The sequence below is a fragment of the Pogona vitticeps genome, chromosome 1 (assembly GCF_051106095.1).
Source record: "Pogona vitticeps strain Pit_001003342236 chromosome 1, PviZW2.1, whole genome shotgun sequence".
Classification (NCBI taxonomy): Eukaryota; Metazoa; Chordata; class Lepidosauria; order Squamata; family Agamidae; genus Pogona; species Pogona vitticeps.
Genome location: NC_135783.1, coordinates 191022011 through 191042638, shown reverse-complemented (window position 1 = coordinate 191042638; position 20628 = coordinate 191022011). Strand labels below are relative to the sequence as shown.

The 20628-nt window shown below is 40.1% G+C and overlaps 2 protein-coding genes across 12 annotated transcripts in view; one reads left to right on the top strand and one right to left on the bottom strand.

Annotated features, from left to right (window-relative positions):
- The window catches only part of AKAP19 (A-kinase anchoring protein 19), a 144947-nt gene extending 141661 nt beyond the window's left edge, over positions 1-3286 (top strand). For both annotated transcript variants that reach the window (XR_013545247.1, XM_020802869.3), the window contains one exon: positions 964-3286. Coding sequence is in view for 1 of the 2 variants with exons in the window: in XM_020802869.3 (XP_020658528.1) it covers positions 1088-1351 (264 nt within the window). In the remaining variant the exon portion in view is untranslated. The remainder of the gene's footprint in view (positions 1-963) is intronic.
- Positions 3287-3704: 418 nt separating this feature from the next.
- The window catches only part of HIBCH (3-hydroxyisobutyryl-CoA hydrolase), a 78218-nt gene continuing 61294 nt past the window's right edge, over positions 3705-20628 (bottom strand). For 2 of the 10 annotated variants that reach the window (XM_078393491.1, XM_072979791.2), the window contains exons 12-16: positions 20355-20474; positions 15531-15564; positions 9665-9783; positions 7300-8729; positions 3705-6897 (exon numbers count right to left, since the gene is read on the bottom strand). In XM_078393491.1, the coding sequence (XP_078249617.1) occupies positions 9665-9783; positions 15531-15564; positions 20355-20474 (273 nt within the window). In that variant the 3' untranslated portion in view covers positions 3705-6897; positions 7300-8729. Of the gene's footprint in view, positions 6898-7299; positions 9784-10985; positions 13545-15530; positions 15565-20354; positions 20475-20628 lie in introns of those variants that run through there. The other 8 variants (XM_078393493.1, XM_072979792.2, XM_078393497.1 and 5 more) reach the window with 6 other exon arrangements.

Sequence of the window (20628 nt, the reverse complement as noted above, 5' to 3'; positions counted from 1 at the left end):
GGCCCCTCGTTAAGTTCAGCTGCTTGGAGATACTCATATTAATATACGAATACCCCCATCTCTACTTAGCATTACTGAAATTATTTTGTCCACCAGCTCCAGAGAAAGTATAGTCATTAGAAAGAACAATAACTTTGTTCTTATTACACAATAAAGCTAACAATGATTTTATATATAGACTTTATTTACAAGAGAAAATTACTCATTAGTGGCTGCAAAAATCTGCAAATACATGTGAAGCAGTGGAATACTCTTGTGGATAAAGTTAACATGATTACAAGGACTAATGGCACTTATTATCATTGCCTGGTCTGGTGATCAAAAACTTCCAAATTACAAACAATATCAGAGTTGCTTCGTGGAACAGTATTATGAGTTTTCTCTGTCCAGTGGCACAAGTACAGTACACTTTGTTTCACTTACTGTATTTTTAAGCAATTTAAATCGAAGATAATCTTGTCCCACCAATGCTAGGAAGAATTCTGTGCCAGATTCTTGAATTCTGATCATATTTTAGTATGATTTTGAGAATTTAACAAACAGGAATCTTAGAGTTGGTATTTACATTTTTATTTAACGTCTTCTGATGGAAGCCTCCACCGGGGTATGCAAAAGCTTCCCCACATCATGCTTTTTAAACACTGTGACCCAACACTTCTCAGTATTGCTTAGCTTGGTTCATAATAAAAACAGCTAAAATTGTGACTTAGTCCTGAATATGGCACATGCCAATTTTGGCTGCTCAGTTATATTAAGCAGCTCAGATAATGAGATGTGAAAGTAGCAACCTAGGTTTTACTTTAACAGGCATTAAACTACACTAAACTGGTACTGTTTTGAAGTTGTAACAAAAGAGTAAGATTTATTTTTTAATCATAATCCTCCTAAAGAAGCAGATCAAAAGCTGTGGAACTGCTCAATGCAAATAATCTGAGCGCTACAATATAAATGTTCTCTTTACAGATATTGGGAGAGACACGCACCCCCATACTGCTTGCAAGGACGTGGCATTCAGTACCACCTACCACAAGGACAATACCTCAAGGTCGACTGTGCTGTTAAATCAAACTTTTACTGCTGTGGTACCATGGGATGTATTAAATCAAAAAGCCCCTTCCCGCACACTATTCTAGATGATGGAAGCAGGGAAATCGATGGATACAATAGTGGATGTAACACAGAAAAATCTGCTCTTATTCAGCGGTCTGGGATGTCAGCTTCAACAAACACTGCAGTGCTGGACTTTGCTCATCGTCTCTCGCTAGAGATTCTGGATCAAGCTGTGAAGCAATGGGCACTAACGGAAAGCAAATACAGTGACATCCCATTCATAGAGAGCGAGGAGCCATGAAATGCAAGATTTGGCTCCCTTCACCATGACTCCATCAGGCCTCTCATGTTTTGGTGCTAGCACAAATAAAGTGATGTTTCAACCAGCAGAAGTTGTGATTTCCAGAGGTACCAGAGTTATACAGAGGCCGCTAGCCTTGGCTGAGGCAGTGTAACATCTTGCCTTTACTATTAAACCTCTAACAGAACCACAGTAGCACCAAATGGTTCCAGGGTAGCAGACAGGTCAGCACCACTGGAGATGCACAAGAATAGGGCATGCAAGCTCATGTATGTTTGGAATCTGTGGTATAAAGGGCATCATTGGAAGACCAAACAAGACTGGGCCACCATTTGTAAATTAAAGATTAGAGCTCTTAGCAGTGACAGGGTGTTCTGGCTGCTACTGAGCTCTGTGGATTAATCACTCTAGGCAAAATAATATATTTAAGCACAGGATTCGGTCTTGTCAAATTTCAGCATTACTAAGAAATTTGTCTGTTTTATTCTCCCACTGGAACATGAGATTTAAATGCTTAGCAGAAGAACAAATCATACTAACAGCTTATCTACTGCCAGACTTTACTTTCCTAGACATATCAGTTCTCTAGTGGTCTGCAACCTTTTTTAGCTGAGCAAACAAAAATTAACTTCAGACCAAAGACTAAAAGTAGAGGGATGATAAAGGAACATGTGAACAACATTGAGTGTTTCTTACTTAAGAAAAAAGAAATCAGTGAAAATGGTCAGCTGATCTTGTGAGGCCTTGGGAGTAATTCAGACCTGTTCCGGCCTGTTTACTTTTGTGGCAAAATTTTTAATATTGCTAAAGAACCTTTGTATAGATCACAAAGTGAAGGAAACGATTCAGCATCAAAAGAAAAGAAAATTATAATAACAGCCCACAGCTTAAAGCAAAGTGGTGAATTCATGGCTTTTCAGCTGTTGCTGTACTGCAGTGTCCATCATCCTTCACTATGGGCCATGCCTTGCAGTGCAAAATGTGGAGAACCAAGTATTTTCCATCCCTTATTTAAAATACTATTCGTGAATGTACAGAAACAGAACGGAATGGAAAACTCCCAAAAAGAGAGGGCTAGTTCAGGAATTTAGGGATGTAGTGACATGATATATGTTTTACTGGAAATGCTTGGGGTGGGTCCTTGCTGTAATCTTCACTGAAGAGTAAGTTCCAGTGTGAGAGGAAAAGGATGGCACTACACCCAAGGCATTCTGGCTATAACGCTCTCAGCCAACATGAATAGCTGTTGAAAAGATTTATCTGACTGTCATAGATATCACACAGTGTCATTTCCAGCCACTGCAGTTACATGTTCAATACAAAAAAAAAGTTGGTATATCCAACCGTCATTTTATTCTGGTGTTATCTCATTGTAGCAGAAATACCAGCCACAGGCGATAGAAGCTCTGTTTTTCAAAGTACTGTATAACTCATCCTGCAGCAAGTCTTTAAATTGCAAAGAGCTTGGCGGAAGCTGCAGAAAAGCAGCTTGACATCATCATAGCTAAAATACTACCTTGTGCTCTTACCTTTTCTCCACAATTTAAATGTTACTGAAATGGTCCTAGCCTGAACAGAAAGATGTGTTAAATGTTGAACTGACTGCCTATTAGAAACTGTCAAAACTATCATATTCTAGGAATGTATCCTCACAGAGATCCAGTGTTGATTTATTCTGTATAGCACAAGAGGTAAGAAGGCGCACGTGTCCTGATTTTTTGAAAATGAAGAAGATAACACTAAGTAAACATGTTACGGTCATACTTCCATGCCAATCTGAAGCACAACTTTATCAGTCTGGTATTTCAGCAACATAAGGCAAGAAATTGCATCCAGAACTACAGCATATTAAATATATTTTTACAGTATATATTATGTATTATTACTACTCAAATAATCAGTTGCAATTGTGTTTGAATAAAACAGTATTTCATACTTTTGTGTATTTATCTGAAAATATACATAAGAGTGCTAAGGTATTGTTCCTTTACAACAGATTTTAAGTCCATGAGGTGAGAAGACATCATAGCTAGACAAATGTACTGAAAACATTATCTGTGAGATTCTGCTTTAGTGGCTAGAATACTACTAGTGTTTATGTAAGGTTTGCACAATTTGTCAGTGTTAATTGTGCCATGATGTGTCTTGTCTGCACAGGCAAGACTATGAAAATGAGCACAGCCAAGATGTGCTTCAGTGCCTCATCAATTACCCTGGTAAGCTATGGAAATACTACACAAAATACCATTCAAATTCTGTCTTTGTTTTGTTTTGTTTTACTTTAATGTGAGTATATTCATCCTGAAAGTTGATCAAAATAATTACATTTCATGTCAAAACTAGACAACTGCAATTGTGTATAAGTTAATTTTGCTTTATTTTATTTAAATCAAAACATAAAAATAAATGAAAAAATTATTATCTAACAAAGCAAACCTAAGGGAAAAAATGACCGCCAGTCAAAAACATAAAATATACAATTGCATAAACAATGCACCACTCCCCTGGTATAATTTGTGGAGACATATTAAGTCTCACACACACACCTTTTACAAAGCCCCATTCCCCTTCCAAAACTGCATTATATCTTGTGAAGATACACAACCTATCCCTTTTATTAACACATAAATAAAATTTCCCCACATATCACTAAAAATACTAGACAGAAATGTCCTCCTTCCCCTATATTATTTGCATTAGTTATAGAATTCTTAATGGATGGTAATACAAAAAGATAATTTAATGAAGGGTATAGGTTTTAAAGAAAAACAATTGAAATTTGTTTATTTACTGAGGATTATTACAAACAGGATCCACCTAAGGTTATAGATCAAGTTAAAAAGATAGAAAACCCTTTTCTTATGAATATATTGCAAATTCAGAATAATTACATGAGAATATTTATCCCATCAATCTTCCTATTATATCCAATACTAGAATTTCTAGGAAATTTGAAAGAGTTTTAAAAATATTAAACAAACAAATTAAAAGATTGGTTGGAGAAGATGAATAGTGGCAGTACAGTGGGGTCTCGACTTACGAACTTAATCCGTATTGGAAGGCGGTTCGTAGGTCGAATCTGCATTTCCCATAGGAATGCACTGAAAACCATTTAATCCGTATCTGCTCTTTTCCGTCCATAGAAACTGATGGGAAACTAATGGGAAGCTGTTATTCCGCCTTCTGCCACTAGAGGGGGATATTTTTTTTCTTTTCTTTTTTTCTTAGCTCAAGAAAAGTTCAGGGAAGGAGGGGGAAGGCAGGGAACAGTTTTAAAAGCACTTCTGAAATTTTTTTTTCAACGAAGCCAATTTTAAAGCATGCTTTAAAGCATGTTGTGCTGATTTTTTCAGCACAAAGACACACAGGCAGGAGTCTGGAACTCACATCTCAGCCTTTTTAGGTGCTGAGCAAGCCTCCCCAAGCCTCTTCAGAGCCAGCCGATCAGCTATTAGGCAGGGAAAGGAGAGGGCAGGAGCGGAGAAGAGCACAAAATGGCTGCCAGGCTCCCTTCTGGGTGTCGGCTTTTATCTGTTTGCTGCTCTTTTTCCTGCAGTTTGGGGGCTACCAAGGCCTGGTAAGTGACTTTCTTTTATTTATTTTTAAATTTCTGACCTTTCCCCACCCTCCAGAAGCCTCTAAGGGGAGGGGGGCACTTTTTTCCTGTTCGTAACTCGAGGGAAGTTCGTATGTTGAGTATGTAATTTCCTATTGGGCGGGTTCGTAAGTCGAAAAGTTTGTATGTAGAACCGTTCGTAAGTCGAGACCCCACTGTATTAGGAGAAAATAACTTGATTTAATTTGATTCAGTTTGAACAATGGACTAAAAAATGGGTAAAAAGAAATGATGAATATAGGGATTTTACAGAATTTGAAGAGATAGTAGTACAAAAGGAAAAAGATAATGAGAAGGGTAACAAATAGAATTTATAAGATATTAACAGAAGTAGAGGACCAAGCAGAGGAATCATTTTTGAGAAGGGAAATAAATACTGAGGTCTGTAAGAATATTTGGGATTAGAGAATATTAAAGTGTACAGTATGTTTAAGGATAACAGAACTTTTTAATAAATTAGTTTGGAGATGGTATCTAACACAGGTGAAACTGAACTGTATGGATACTAATTCCAATTTATGCTAAGATGTGGTCAGGATGTAATTAGTTATTTTCATATATGGTGGGAATGTGTGAATATAGTGAAATTCTGGAGGTTGGTTTTTAAAGAAATAAAATATTGAAGTTAAATGCAGAGAGACATGCCCCAGAATAACGCTTTTATCAATATTTGATAGAGAACAATGGGATTGGACAGTGAAGTACAAACTGATTTAACAGTGGCAAGACTAATAGCAAAGTATTCAATGGAAGAGCTGGAAGGGACTCTACAGACTGAGTTCAGGCCACTGGGGTAGTGAACTCCCAATTTCTGACTCCAGAGCCAGAGACCTAACCACTGAATTATCCAGCAGTAAAGTATGTTTTTCAATTAAACGCTTGGTATAAAGTATAGAATATAGCTACAGTGGTGCCTCGACTTACAAAAGTCCCAGTTTACGACCATTTCAAGTTACAACCAGCTCGATGCAAAATTTTGCTTCGACTTGCAGCTGGAGCTTCAAGTTACAAACAGAAAAAGGCGGGGAATTCAAATATACTAACTGTTGGTGGTGAAGAGGCTGTCAGCAGTTAGAATGTGTACAATCGGAGGAGGCTTTGGACTGCCTGATAAGGTAAGGTGCTGCTTTGTGCTTTTTGTTAACTGTTTTGCATCATGGTTTTTGGCTGGGGGGGATTATGTTTCTGTGGTATGATGGGTCTTGGGGGGTTGTTTGTTTTTTAGTTTTTTTCCTTCCCATTTCCAATGGGTCTTGGCTTTGTTTGAGTTTTTTTGTCCCCCCAATTTCCGATGGGTCTTGGGGGGGGGGTTTTCCTTGCTTTTTGGAGGTTTTTTCCCATTTCCAATGGGTCTTGGGGGCTTTGTTTGTTTTTGCCCCCCCCATTTCCGATGGGTCTTGGGGGGTTTCCTTGCTTTTTGGTGTTTTTTCCCCCCATTTCCAATAGGTCTTGCGGGGTTTGGTTGCTTTCTTGGTTTTTTTTTCTTCCCCCATTTCCGATGGGTCTTGCACGATCTGCTTGCTTTTTGCTTTGTTTTCTTTGCATTTGCAATGGGTTGCACGCTTGATTGCTTTTCTGCTGTTTTATTTGCATTTGCAATGGGTCTTGCACGCTTGATTGCTTTTCTTTCCCCCACTTTCAGCCGGAAGGGATTGATCGTGTTTCCAATGGGTCTTGCAGGGATTTTTTTTCTTCATTCGGACCGGATTAATTGCATTTCAATGGGAAATGGTGCTTTGACTTATGACCATTTCGAGTTATAACCATCCTCCGGAACCAATTAAGTTCATAAGTCGAGGCATCACTATATTAATATAGGTAATATCTATAAGCTAAATTGTGATACTAAAGTAAAAAAGCTTTGATAAATAAGAATATTTTTAATTTTGCTTTCTAGCAAGGAACAGCAGCTTGGTAAACTATTGATATTCTATGTACAGTGGTGCCTCGCTTAGCGAGTGCACCGTATAGCGATGTTTCCGTATAGCGATCCCTTTTTCGGGATCGCTATACGGAAACATACCCGATCTTCGCAATGGGGAAAACCCGCATTGCGAAGATCGGCTATTGTGGCGGCCATTTTGGAGCCGCCGAACAGCTGATCGGCGGTTCCAAAATGGCTGCCGGCAGCCCGGAAATGGCTGCCGGCAGCCGTTTTCGCGCCCTGCCCTCGCTTAGCGAGGGCGCGAAAATGGCTGCCGGCAAGGGGAATCCTCGCTGAACGGGTAAGTAAGCAAGGTATTGGAACGCATTAAACTAAGTTTAATGCGTTTCAATACGTTTCCCCTACCCGTTTAGCGACGATTCCGCATAGCCTCGCTATGCGGGGCACCACTGTATAAAGAACAGACCCAACAGGATGCTAGATGTGGCACTGAACTTGCTAGGAGATTTTAAATACAGACATTAGGGGACAGGATAGTGACTAGAAAGTAATCCCACCCTGACATGAAACACATGAATAGCCTTGGATGAAAGGACCGTCTGTTTCCATGTCCTTGTGGAAACAGTGGGATAAGAATTTGATAAATAGAGGCCCAGGCTAATTATTGTCAGACATTTGAATTTATCCTCTTTCTGCCAAAATGATCAGGAGGAAAACAGTTGTATATATATTTTTTTCCTTTCATGCTGAAAAATGGCTATGAAAACCACAAAGACAGAGTGGCATGCAAAAAAGAACAGGTTTCTTCCTTGTCTGCCACCTTCTCTTCTATCATCTGTGGATGGGGAGGATCATTCAGAAGTGAATCAAAAATAAAAGAATGAAAAATAATATAACTAAAATAGAAACAAAAGGAATGAGCCTTCGTCTTGTATTCCATAAAGTGCAGTATGCAGTGAGGTGGACTGGTAGAAGGTGGGATGGGGGGTGATACTGAGAAATCCTCTTCCTGGCAAAAGATCAATATTCACTTTGTTTGGAGGGAAGCTGTATGCCTGTTTTCTCCCCATCTGTTGTAGTTAGGATAAATTATCTTACAATTCTGAAATCTTGACTTAAAGGGCTGTTGGTTATTCTACTTTGTTTCTTCCTTGCTATCACTGAACCCGTTTCTTTTCACATAAGCTTCCAATTTCTTAAGTCTTCAGAGAAATCTAAATTCTGAAATGGTATCATCTGTTACCATGGAAACAAGTGCCATAGAAGCATATAAAAAAGCATAGAATGTATCCATGTGCAAGAAACAGAACAAATCATTTGTGAATGTCAATTTTCATTGACTAACCACAGCTATAGCTGAAATCAATAGAATCTCACTTGAGGCTGCCGCTGCATCTGCAAAAACCCAAGAAACAGAAAATAAGCATGAAAACACCTACAAAGCACCTGTCACATCAATGGAGCAAGGAGTATGCGTGCTGGTGCTCTCTGCACATACACACACCAACACCTTTGTATTTGTTACTTTCTACAGCAGTCTCTAGTCCGTTGGCCATTGGTTGGTGTACATTCTGTTTAGGTTATACTCCTGGAACTAAGCAGAAATTTCCATTGTGTTGACAGGAGCTCAGATCTTTGGTAACATTCAAGTGGTTCCCTCAATTGCACTGGCTTCTAATTGTTTCCAGATCCAATTTCAAATGCTGATTCTTATCTTCAAAGCTCTGTGTATCCTGGGAGCAGGTTAACTGAAAGACCATGCCTTCATACATAAACGTCTAATTGTGGTTAGCAGGAAATGTGGAAGAGCAGAACACATCACTGGACCTTTCTGATGGAAGCATGGAAGAACCCATATCACAGGGATGTGCAGCTGTCTATCCATTTGAAAGAGCATGTAAAAAAGAAATATCCTGAATGGAGTTATATGCTATACTTTCCTTATTTTGGTATTGCTTTGCATTAATCTATTAATATCTGTTCTTAAGAGCCCTACACGGGTGGAAGATAGAGAAAAGTATGGATGTTGATAAAACAATACTAAAGCACTACTAAAATGTTGACAATTTGTTTAGATCAATTACATTAAGCAATTTAAAATCTTATGATTAAATTAAAAAGGTGGTTTTGATGAATCAAACCAATACAAGTACTTACAAATAAAGTACTGCAGAAGAATTTGCCTTCTTTCATAAAGACAAGGAAATTCCTCCTTTTCCAAGACGGAAGGCATGGTCATTATCAACAAAGTGCTGCTCTTTCTTCTGATCTTGCTCTTATATTAGATATCTTTATGTGTGTTAGATGGTATAATTAACCATCTAAGAGCCTTACAAAAAAGTTTCCATGAATATAATCTACTTGACCACAAATCAGAACCTGATTTCTCATGACAAATTAGTCAGAGATGGACAAGCCACATCACTTACAGGTAGGCCACGGTTCAGTACCTCCCTAGTTCACTAGTCAACTACACACCTCCTCCATCTGGCAGAGTTAACTTTTTATGCAGGCAGCATTTATTTTCAAATGAACTAAGACTCAGTCTTCATATAAACTGATACTCTTATTTTTTTATGGAAAACTAAAACTGGAGAAACATAGATGTGAAACCAAACACTTTAATCCTTGGTGGCACTACCTTGGCACAATTCCCTCGGAATCTGTACTTGTCTCCCCAGTACATTCCTGCAGTAAGCATTTCATAAAATGCAGATTACACCTTTATGAGCTGAATGTATAACTAACTACTCATTCCTTGGGTTAAACAAAACTAGAAATAAAATGGACTTAGGATGGCTTCAGTCCAAACCTATTGTAACTCAAGATCATTGCTTCCAAGTGACTTAAAGCATGAATCCAAAAATTCATCTGTTACTTCTTCTAGAGTAGCTGGCTTCCACTTTGGAGACTGGTCTTTGTCAATAAGCACTACCAGGGGGAAAAAGAGAAAGGAATTGGTTAGGAGGCCTGCCTTAATGTTCGTAATTAAAGTAACAGATCTTATGGATGCATATTAACCATATACTATTACGGCACAGCAGCACATTACACATACTCCATGTATTCTTTACTGAAAGTGGAGCAAATGATTACATTTCCTGAATGAAGGTTCTGCATCCCACACATTCTCCAGGTGAGATAATACATGGCTGACATTGACAGAAGATAAAAGCTGTAGTCTAGCTAAATCTAGATGTCACGTATTGCTCATCTCTCCTTCATTGTTCACTGGCTAGCTAGATCACAAGAATTGCAAATCACAAAAGTTAGATTCACCTTTTTGGTTTTTGCTGCTGTGAAAGAGATAGGAATTTAAGCAGCTGCTTTATGCCAAGTCCCTCTGGTCCCTGATCATCATCTTTGACTGGCAAAGGCTCTCTAGGGTCTCAGGATTCTCTCTTGCCCTAGCTGGAGTTGCCTAGTACTCCCTGGTGATCCTCCATCCAAGGCATAACCCCACTTAGCTTCTGAACTCAGATGGGATCAGTGCTTTTGGAGGAGTATGGTGGCATTAACTGAGCACATCCTCTGCTCTGCGTCAGGTGATGCATAAATACAGTAGCATATGGCCAGCCTAACAGATATTCTAGTTGCACTGCTATAGTGAGAAGGCCAAGTAGTGGGAGGGGGGAGGATAGTAGGTGTGTAGATAGCTATGTGACGTTTATCTTGAACAAGATAATGAGCACAGTCAGGTTAGAATATTCAAATGACATTTATACCTGACACTTTCAAGTTTTGCAGTAATCACCCTTTAGATTTTAAAACAATAAAGCTATTTAAAATAGGAAATGGGTTATCCGCAGCTGCTCTGAACGTTTTATTTCTCAGTCAGCACTTTGTATGGCTATGCATAATAATCTGTTTATGCCCTCTGTCTGACTCCTGCTTGGCCATAAAAACATTGCACATTACCAATGAAAACTACTGGAATTTTATTTATTTGGCTCTGAACAAAGACTTCTGCTTTCCTAAAGAATTCTCCTACCAGTGTTCATTTGGGAGGGGGGGAATAAAACAAAGAAAGAGTTAATTTAATAATAAACAGGCATTTCTCTGTCATAAGGGGTGAATGAAGCAGAAAGTTAAATGCAAATATTAAGAAATTGTATCAGAAATACCTTCATTATGAATCCTTTAGCAGCCAATAGAACTGTAGTAAATGTTGAACTGCAAATACTCTTCCTCACAGTTTCCATGGCTCACCCTCCCCAGTACTGTCCTAAAATAAAGGCATCTGTGCAAATTCCTATCAACTAATTTGTGGCAAAATATTTCATCTCTGCAAAGAGCAGATCTTTTGCAAAGCAAATTAACTCTTAATGGCTCATGCAGGACTAAGCTAACCTGAAACACTTTTCATTACAACTTGAATAGCTCACAAAAATACAGTGGTGCCTTGCTTAACGATTGCCTCATTTAGCGATGAATTCGCATAACAATGTGTTTTTTAAGAAAATAATATGCACCGTATAACGATGTTTCCTATGGGCGATTTTCGCTTAGCGAAGTTTGGGACCATGCTTCGCATAACGAATGTGATTTTAGGTCCCCTGCTTCACTTAACGATGTTTCTTTTTTCAATTAAAAAAGTGTCTTAGAAGGGTCAAAAACGGTTCTAAATGCTTGGATTCGTTAGAGGACCCCCTAAGTCGTGTGCAAACCTGATTTGGCTTTGATCTGACTTTACGTTAATTTATGGTTAATTTTTTTTTCCGGCCCATAGGAACCAATGGACCTGTCAAAATCTGACAGCTCCATGCTTTCCTATGGGGGAGAAAACAATTCGCCATAAATTAATGAAAGTTCAGATCAAAGCCAAATCAGGTTTGCACACGACTTAGGGGGTCCTCTAATGAATCCAAGCATTTAGAACAGTTGCTGAGTCTTCATTAATTTTTTGTGAATTTTTTCTTCCCCCATAGTAAATAATGGAGCTGTCAGATTTTGACAGCTGTCAAAAGTTGGAGGGAAAAAATTCACCATTAATTAACGAAAAGTCAGATCAAAGCCAAATTAACTTTTGCATCCGTTTTAGAGGGTGCAGAAGCTAATCCAAGCATTTAAAACCATTTTTGACCCTTTTATGACACACTTAATTTTGCAAAAATTGACTTCGCAAAGCCATTGAAATGTATTGAGTCAGCTTCAATACATTCCAATGGAGGAAACATTGTATCGTTTAACGATGTTTCCTATGGGTTTTTTCGCTTAAGGATGGCAATCCGTGCCTATTGGAACGGATTAACCGGTTTCCAATGCATTCCTATGGAAAATGGTGTTTCGCATAACGATGTTTCACATAACGTGTTTTTTTTTGAACCAATTAAAATCGTTATGCGAGGCACCACTGTAGATTGTTGGGGAAATCCATCCTGTCCTCACTGGTTACTATTAGAATTGAAGCTAAATTAAGAAAGAACAGGGTAGTGTGAAGGGCAATTGACTTGACTGTCCTTGCTAATTAAAATGCCCCAATACAGTGGTGCCTCGCTTAATGTTAATTCGTTCCAGCGAAATCACTGTAGAGCGAAAACGGCGTAAAGCGAAATTAAAAAGCCCATTGAAACGCATTGAAAACCGTTCAATGCGTTCCAATGGGCTAAAAAACTCACTGTCCAGCGAAGATCCTCCATAGGGGTGGCCATTTTCGGTGCCTGTAGAGCAAGGAATCCGTCCAAAAACACAGCAGGGAGCCATTTTGAGCACCCGGCAGCTGTTTTGATCGTCGTAATGCGAAGAATCGGTTCCCGAAGCAGGGAACCGATCTCCGCAAAGCGAAAAAACCCCATTTAAAACATCGTTTTGCGATCACAATTGCGATTGCACATCGTTGTGAAGCGGATTCGTCGTTATATGGGGTAATCGTTAAGTGGATCATGACTGTACGCCAACCCTATGGGTCCTGGCTCTGCTACACCATTGTAAACATGTTTGCAAGAATGTTTCTGTTTTGTCTAGAGCTATTAAAGACGCCTCTCATTTTGTAAGAAAATAACATCTAATATAAAATCCAAAAATTTCTCTTTGTATATCCAATTTTTAATTTGTGAACATTTCCCAAATTCTCAAGGGACTGATTTTTTTCATTTTGATGTTTGGAAATACCAGCACTGGTGTGCATGTCACATTTGTTACACTAAGGAATGCCCAGCCACAGATACTGCAAGAGCAGCCACGCTTCATACAGCCCCATGGAGATGATGACTGATGACAGAAAATGTGGCTCAGAGACTGCATGCCCACTCAGAGGCTAACCAAAAAGATAGGAATGTAAATCCACAGTCCCAGCCAAGGCCCACAACGGAAGTTGGAAGGACAGCCTGTCTGCTACTTCATCAGGCACAGCTCCTGTGGGACATTATCACTTCCAAATGCCAGAGGGAGAGCTACATCCTGCAGTGTTAAAGAAAAACCCTTCCCTTTTTTGAAAAAACAGGACTGAAGGGTGACAGGCTAGCTTTCTTTCTACTCCATTAATTTCCAACATAAAGAAGCACCCTAACATGCAATTCTGTACCTGCAGCCTAAAACGATAAAGCTCTAAGAGTGTGGCACTTGATGACTTGGGGGGAGCATAGAGAGCAACATTACCACCAGTACATCAAAAATGTCCTAACTTAAGGCTGATGTCCTATAGCATGATGTTCGGTGAAAGGATTTCTTGGTATCTGTGCTCATGAAAGACACTGTAAACAAACCAGAGAACAAACAAAACTAACTGCTGTTAACTTCAGGAAAAGTAACTATTCAATAAAATAGTTCATTCTTCTTGGGTTTTCAGAATAAATGAGGATGTGTTTTTTGGGGGGCGGTTGCAAACAATTCTGCCTGAGGTAACCTATTCTTATTCTTGCATATATATTTTTTTCTTGGAACAACAGTTCACTACTATCTTAGATAGATCATGGGAAAGTCACATTTCACAGTTATCTCAGAAAAAATCTCTGACCCAAGACTGCTCACTAAAATCGCCCTAGATCTTCCTTTGCATGTGACTAGTAACAAGCCTGCACCAGCCATTTCTGAAGGAATCCCAATATCCCTGGACTTTGTGTACCAGCAGTTCAGTGAAATAGCTGTCATCTCATTTGCAAAAGAAACACAACTGAAATCTGACTGATGATCCTAAACAGCTGTGCCAAGTCAGTGGCATTCACATCTCCTGCCTGCTTGCTAGTGCTTCCCATGTGTATCTGCCCTGCATTTGCAAAGTGATACCATGATAGAAGTACTTGATTGTGTCATCTGCCTCTTATGAAAAGGGAGATATCTTGGATAATCATATTTATTTAGCAGCAAATATAATTCCTTTGTTATTGAGAGTAAGCCCTGATAACTGTGTATCCCTTTATTCCCTCAATCTGAAGATATCCTTGTAGTCTTTTCACACTGCCCTGTGATCCATGCATAGAGTTGGGGGAAAGCAGCTGTCCACCCCTGGCATCTTGGCAAGTCTGGGCTTTTCACTTGGAAATGTGCCTGAAAGTTTACTAGAAAGAGGCAGTAATGACAGAGAGATTGCTACCTTAGTGTCAATGAAGGACAGAAGTCTATCCCAGATCCCTTAACACTGACATCACATAGTGCTCCCAAGTTTGTTTTAGAGGATCTGGAATAGATCTGCCCATCAGTGAAACGTCAGATCAGTATCCAGGAAAAACACAGTGCATAAAAATTCTGCACTGCGATTAGATCTAATGATGCAAGGAAAACAGGAAAAACTAGTGAACACATTATGGTTTCAGTCCATCTCAAAATATAAACTACCATGCAGTTTATATTCACCAAGCAACACTGCAACTGTCCAGGTGCCCAAGCTACCAGCATTTTAGAAATGGTCCAAAGTACAGTGGACCCTCGACTTACAGACGGCTCGACTTACAGACTTTTCGAGTTACAGACTTCTCTGGCCGCAAAATTTAGATTCGACTTGCAGCCTGAGAATTGACTTACAGACCAGAAAAAAACCAAAATGGAACTAAAATCGAATAAAAACTGCCAGTTATGGAATTAATCAGTTTTCAATGCATTGTAGGTCAATGGAGACTCGACCTACAGACTTTTCGACCTGCAGCCACTGTTCCAATACGGATTAATTCCGTAAGTAGAGGGTCCACTGTAACAAGCAGTTCGGTTGCTGCAAATTTAGGAAACTCTTAAGTTTATCTGGCTCCTAAGTTCAGGAAACATTGCATTCTTGCTTCAAGTGAAACAGATGGTAGTACCAATCAGTACCAGATGGGCTATTTACTAATAATGACAATATAAGAAGTATAAAAAGGTAAAGGTTTCCTTGACAATTAAGTCCAGTTATGTCCATCTCTAGGGGCTGGTGCTCAACCCCATCTATAAGCCAAAGACCTGGCGTTTGTCCATAGACAGTTTCTGTGCTCACCTGGCCGGCATGACTAGACACGGAATGCCGTTACCTTCCCACCAAGCTGGTACCTATTTATCTATTTGCATTTGCATGCTTTCAAACTGCTAGGTTGGCAGGAGCTGAGACAAGCAACAGGAGCTCACCCTGTCGCGCAGATTCAAACTGCCAACCATTCAATCAACAACCAAGTGGCTCAGCAATTTAACTCACAGTGCCACCCGCATCCCTTATAAGAAGTATAACACTGAGCACAGCAAATCCCCCAACTCAGCCTCTCTGGCTTCTACTTTACCTGCTCGGACACCTTCATAGAAGTCATGGCCTCTCTGGAAAATTAAGAGGAGAAAAAAAGTCAGCACGATACAGAAATCCCCTGGCATATTTTTTTCTCTGTAGGGTTTGGAATGCTTGCATTGTGTGTGTGTTACATTGTCTACCTAAAGAGTTGTTGTAGGTGTGGATGACTCTGGACTAGCACTTAACAATATTTATGTGAATAAAAATATCTCATTCTGTGAGGGTGGGCTGGAGCTTCCTAAAGCACAGAGAGTATTGTCTGCTGTACTCTGCGCTTCTATTCCAAATCTTCTCTCTTTACAATGAGATTTATGTACAGTCACATGAAAAAGAAAGCACACCCTCTTTGAAATCTATGGTTCCACATTATCAGGACATCTGGTCCTTAGTAGGTCTGAAAATCAGGTAAATACAACCTCAGATGAACAACTCATGACATATTACACTGTGTCATGATTTATTTTACAAAAATAAAGCCAAAATGGAGAAGCCATGTGTGAAAAACTAAGCTGACCTTTTGATTCAGTAGCTTGCAGAACCACCTTGAGCAGCCATAAACTGAAATAATTGTTTTCTGTATGATTTTACTAGTCTCTTACATTGTTGTGAAGGAATTTTGGCCCACTCTTCCTCACAACGTTGCTTCAGTTCATTGAGGTTTGCAGACATTTATGCATAGCTCTCTCTTAACGTTCTGCCAGAGCATTTCAATCAGTTGGGGTTTGGACTTTGACTGGGCCATTGCAGTATCTTGATTCTTTTCTTTTTAAGCCATTCCACTGTAGATTTGCTGGTGTGCTCGGGATCATTGTCCTGTTGCATGACCCAATTTCAGCCAAGCTTTAGCGGTTGGACAGATGGCCTCACATTTGACTCTAGGATATTTTGGTGTAGAGAGGAATTCATGGCCGACCCCATGACTACAAGGTGCTCAGGTCCTGTGGCTGCAAAACAAGCTCAAATCATCACCCATATACCATCATGCTTGACACCTGCTATGCTATGTTTGGTTTTTTCGCCAAATGTGGCACTGTGCATTTATGGCCAAACATGTCCAACTCTGGTCTTGTCTGTCCAAAGGACATTGTTCCAGATGTCTTGTGGTTTGTACAGATGCAACTTTGCAAACCTAAGCCATACTGCCATGTTCTTCTTAGAGTGAAGAGGCTTTCTCCTGGTAACTTTTTCAAACAAATCATACTTGTTCAGTCCTTTTCTAATTGTACTGTCAAGAACTTTAATATTTAACATGCTAACTGGGGCCAGTAGAGTTTGAGATGTAACTCTTAGAGGTTTGGGTTTTTTTTTGTAATTTCTCTGAGCATTGCAGTCTGAGCAACTGCACGTGGGGTGAATTTGATTGGATGTCCACTCCTGGGAAGACTGTCTGGAATGTTTTCCACTTGTGAATAATCATCCTCACTGTAGAATGATGAACTTTAAATTGTTTGGAAATGGCCTTATAACCCTTCCCAGATAGATGGGCAGCAGCATTTGCTTCTCTACAATAATTGCCGATATGCTTACTCCTTGGCATTGTGTTAATACACACTTGAATTATCCACACCATCAAACTGCTAAAACTTTGGCTTTTATACAGGTGGGCACACTTACTGATTATCAATTAATTACTCAAGGACATTTGGTTAGCAGCACTTGGTTACTTAGCCTTTTAATTCCTAGGGAAGCAGTAGGTGTGCACTTCATTTTTCACACATGGCTTCTCCATTTTGGCATTATTTTTGTAAAATAAATCATGACACAGTGTGTCATTTGTTATAGTTCATTTGAGATTGTATTTACCTAATTTTTCAGACCTAGTAAGGACCATATTATTTTTATTATGACCTGATACATAGAACCACATAATTCAAAAAGAGTGCACATTCTTTTTGACATAACTGTAAGGTTTATACTTTTTTAAAAATGCTATCATGTACATTCTGATTCAGCTCTGGTCTTTTTATGAAAATGGGCTCTGCTCATGAACATTCACTGAAGGGAAATGCAGAATGGGCAAACACCAGTTCTGCCTAGCATCCAATTTATACCAGCAGTTCCTGATCCAATTTCTGCAAATGGATTTCTTTCTATGAATCTGGGAATCTATATTCATTTACTATGTCCAGTTCTTTATCATTTTTAAAGAAAACAAAACAGCTATTGACTCACTGCACTGAGATCATAGCACCTGCAAAATTACCCTACTTCACTTCTGCATCATCTCCCAAGAGAGGCTGGATGTCATCGTGGCTATTCTGAGTTTGGATGCAGCACTTTAAAATTCATGTACGCAACTGGCAGATTGCAGTGCTGTTGATTGTTTTACTGCACGTGAACCAGTCTCTCCAGCTCTTCAGCCAAGAAACTCTCCTTCTTGCATTTCTTTTCCCCTTTATTTGACCTGGAATGATCAGCTATAATTATCTTAACTTTTTGCTTCTCAATAAGTGAGCAAAGGATTTTAGCTTATTGAAATGTATGTACCTCATGAGTTCTTGATATTTATATATTCATGTTAGTATTTCTTCATTGTTCATCTTTTTGATTCAAGACGTTTTTCACATTTTGCAATCAATTTACATTTAAAATTATTTATCTTTGCCTGTATTAAAGTCCCACATCACCTGTCACATTACAAAACTGAGCAGACATAGCACTGGACAATGTACATTCTCAGAGCCAATGTTAAGGTTTCCTTGCATGTTAAGGAAGCAGCTCTACGCTATCTCTATTCTGACTTCTACTATACACCTATAATCTAAAGCGTGCTGCTTATATACCACCCCATAGTGCTTCAAGCACTCTCTGGGCGGTTTACAAGTTAAATATACAGGCTACACATTGCCCCCCCCAGCAAGCTGGGTACTCATTTTACTGACCTCGGAAGGATAGAAGGCTGAGTCAACCTTGAGCCGCTACCTGGGATTGAACCCTAGGTCGTGAGCACAGTTTTGGCTGCAGTACAGCGGTTTAACCACTGCACCACAAGCTAATCCACCATTCTCTTATACAGTGGTGCCCCGGAACGGATTAACCTTCGCTGTGGGAAACATCGCACTACGGAACAGAAAAAGGCATTGGAACGCATTAAACAGCGTTTAATGCGTTCCAATGCCATAGAATACTCACCGTTGTGCGATGTTTCCCAGGGCCGGCAGCCATTTTCGCGCCCTCCCCTCGCACAACGAGGGCGCCAAAATGGCTGCCATCAGCTGTCCAGCGGGTCCAAAATGGCTGCCGGAACAGCCGAAAGGGGCTGGGGCGCAGCGTTTTCACGCCCTTGGTAAGCAAGGGGAGGGCGCGAAAACGCTGCCGGAAGCCCCGAAATGGTTGCGCACAGCCATTTTGGGGCTTCCGCAGCGTTTTCGCGCGCTCCCCTTGCTTACCAAGGGCGCGAAAACGCTGCGCCCCGGCCCCTTTCGGCTGTTCCGGCGGCCATTTTGAAGCCGCGGAACAGCTGATCGGCGGGTCGCAAAGCGAAGGTCGGTAAGCGAGCAGCTTACCGACCTTCGTTCTGCGATTTCCCGCCTATACGGGCACCATTTTGCGATCGCATTTGCGATCGCAAAAACGGCCTCGTAGAGCGAATTCATCGCTCTACGAGGCACCCGTTGTACGAGGCACCACTGTACAGTATAAGAAACTTACATTTGTCAACATAGTTCATATTTTCATTTTAATAATGGCAACTACAATCATAAAGAAAACAGGTAGAAGGCAGGCCATTAAATCTTCATATTTATGGCTGAAGCACTCTAGCAAGTTATAATAAAAACTTTGGCAGCTTTCTCTGGCATGCCTCCAAGAGCTCATGATTTATGATTAACCTAAGCAGGTGAAAGAAAACAACACTGATACTGCTGTATTGTATATAACTAGAGCTTTAAGAAAAATCTTCTACACACCATGCAGCTACACGTACTGGCACCATATTACACCAGTCATCCCATTTCAAATGTGGTCAGTGGGATGTCGGAGACTCAGCTCAATTTTTAACTTCACTGTTCCTCTCTTTTGTTTTACAAGTAGGTTGCTTAGGCAGCCATTGCAGCCTTATTGTCACAACCATCCTCCTCCTCAATCCAAGCTCACGTTTCTTATCGTTTTGCACTATAGTTCTCTGAACTTCCACCAGTATCCCCTTATCTGCTCAGGATCATGGGAGCTGATACTGCATTGGGGTGCTCAACCTGAGCGCTCTCCAGTCTACACACAATCAACAGCACTGCAGTTTGCCAGTTGCCCACATGAGTTCGAAACATACACTGCCCGGTTCTGTACACAGCTGCAGTACATAGCTGCAGACATCAACAAGGACAGAAAGTACTGCAAACATCTTTCTGGATCAGAAGACCTTGGGTTTGAGCCTGTATCCCCTTACTATTCACATAATAGCCAGTATGTTTAGTGGTGAACTGGGATTTGGGAGAGCCAGGTTTATGTTCTCACAGAGCCATGAAACTCTTGAGTAATACTGAGCACTTAATTCTCTTTCAGTCTGTCCTGTCTAACCGGATTTTTGAGAGGGCGAGCTGGAGAGGAGGTGGAGGGTCACATATGCCACTTTGAGCTCAATGGAGGAAAAAACTGCTGGATAGCTCAGTGGTTTAGGTCTCTGGCTGCAAAGTCAGCGGTTGGGAGTTCAATTCCCCACTGTGCCTCCTTGACAGGGGCTGGACTTGATGATTCACAGGGTCCCTTCCAGATCTGCAGTTCTAAGGTTGTTATTATTAAAAGAGAGATATACATATTTCATCATAATCTGTCTCACACATACAAGCACAAGGCTCAAAATTCTGAATGCAATACTTCTTACCATACACGCTTGGCTCAATCTGTACTCCATGATAAGCACATCCTGGAGGCTCAAGGAAGCACCTTCCGTAAGCTGCCTGAAGGTAATCTTTAACGATGTTGGAGACATTTTGGTAATTGTCTGTATGGGGAGGGAAACCCTGTGTGAATTTTGTTTTCAAAGATGGGGGGGGGAATCTGGTGTTGTACATTTCAGAAAATAAATGTGGCTGCATTTTGAATTAGTTCTATGCAAGAAATAAGAAAACCACAAATCTTGGCAAGATGCACAATTC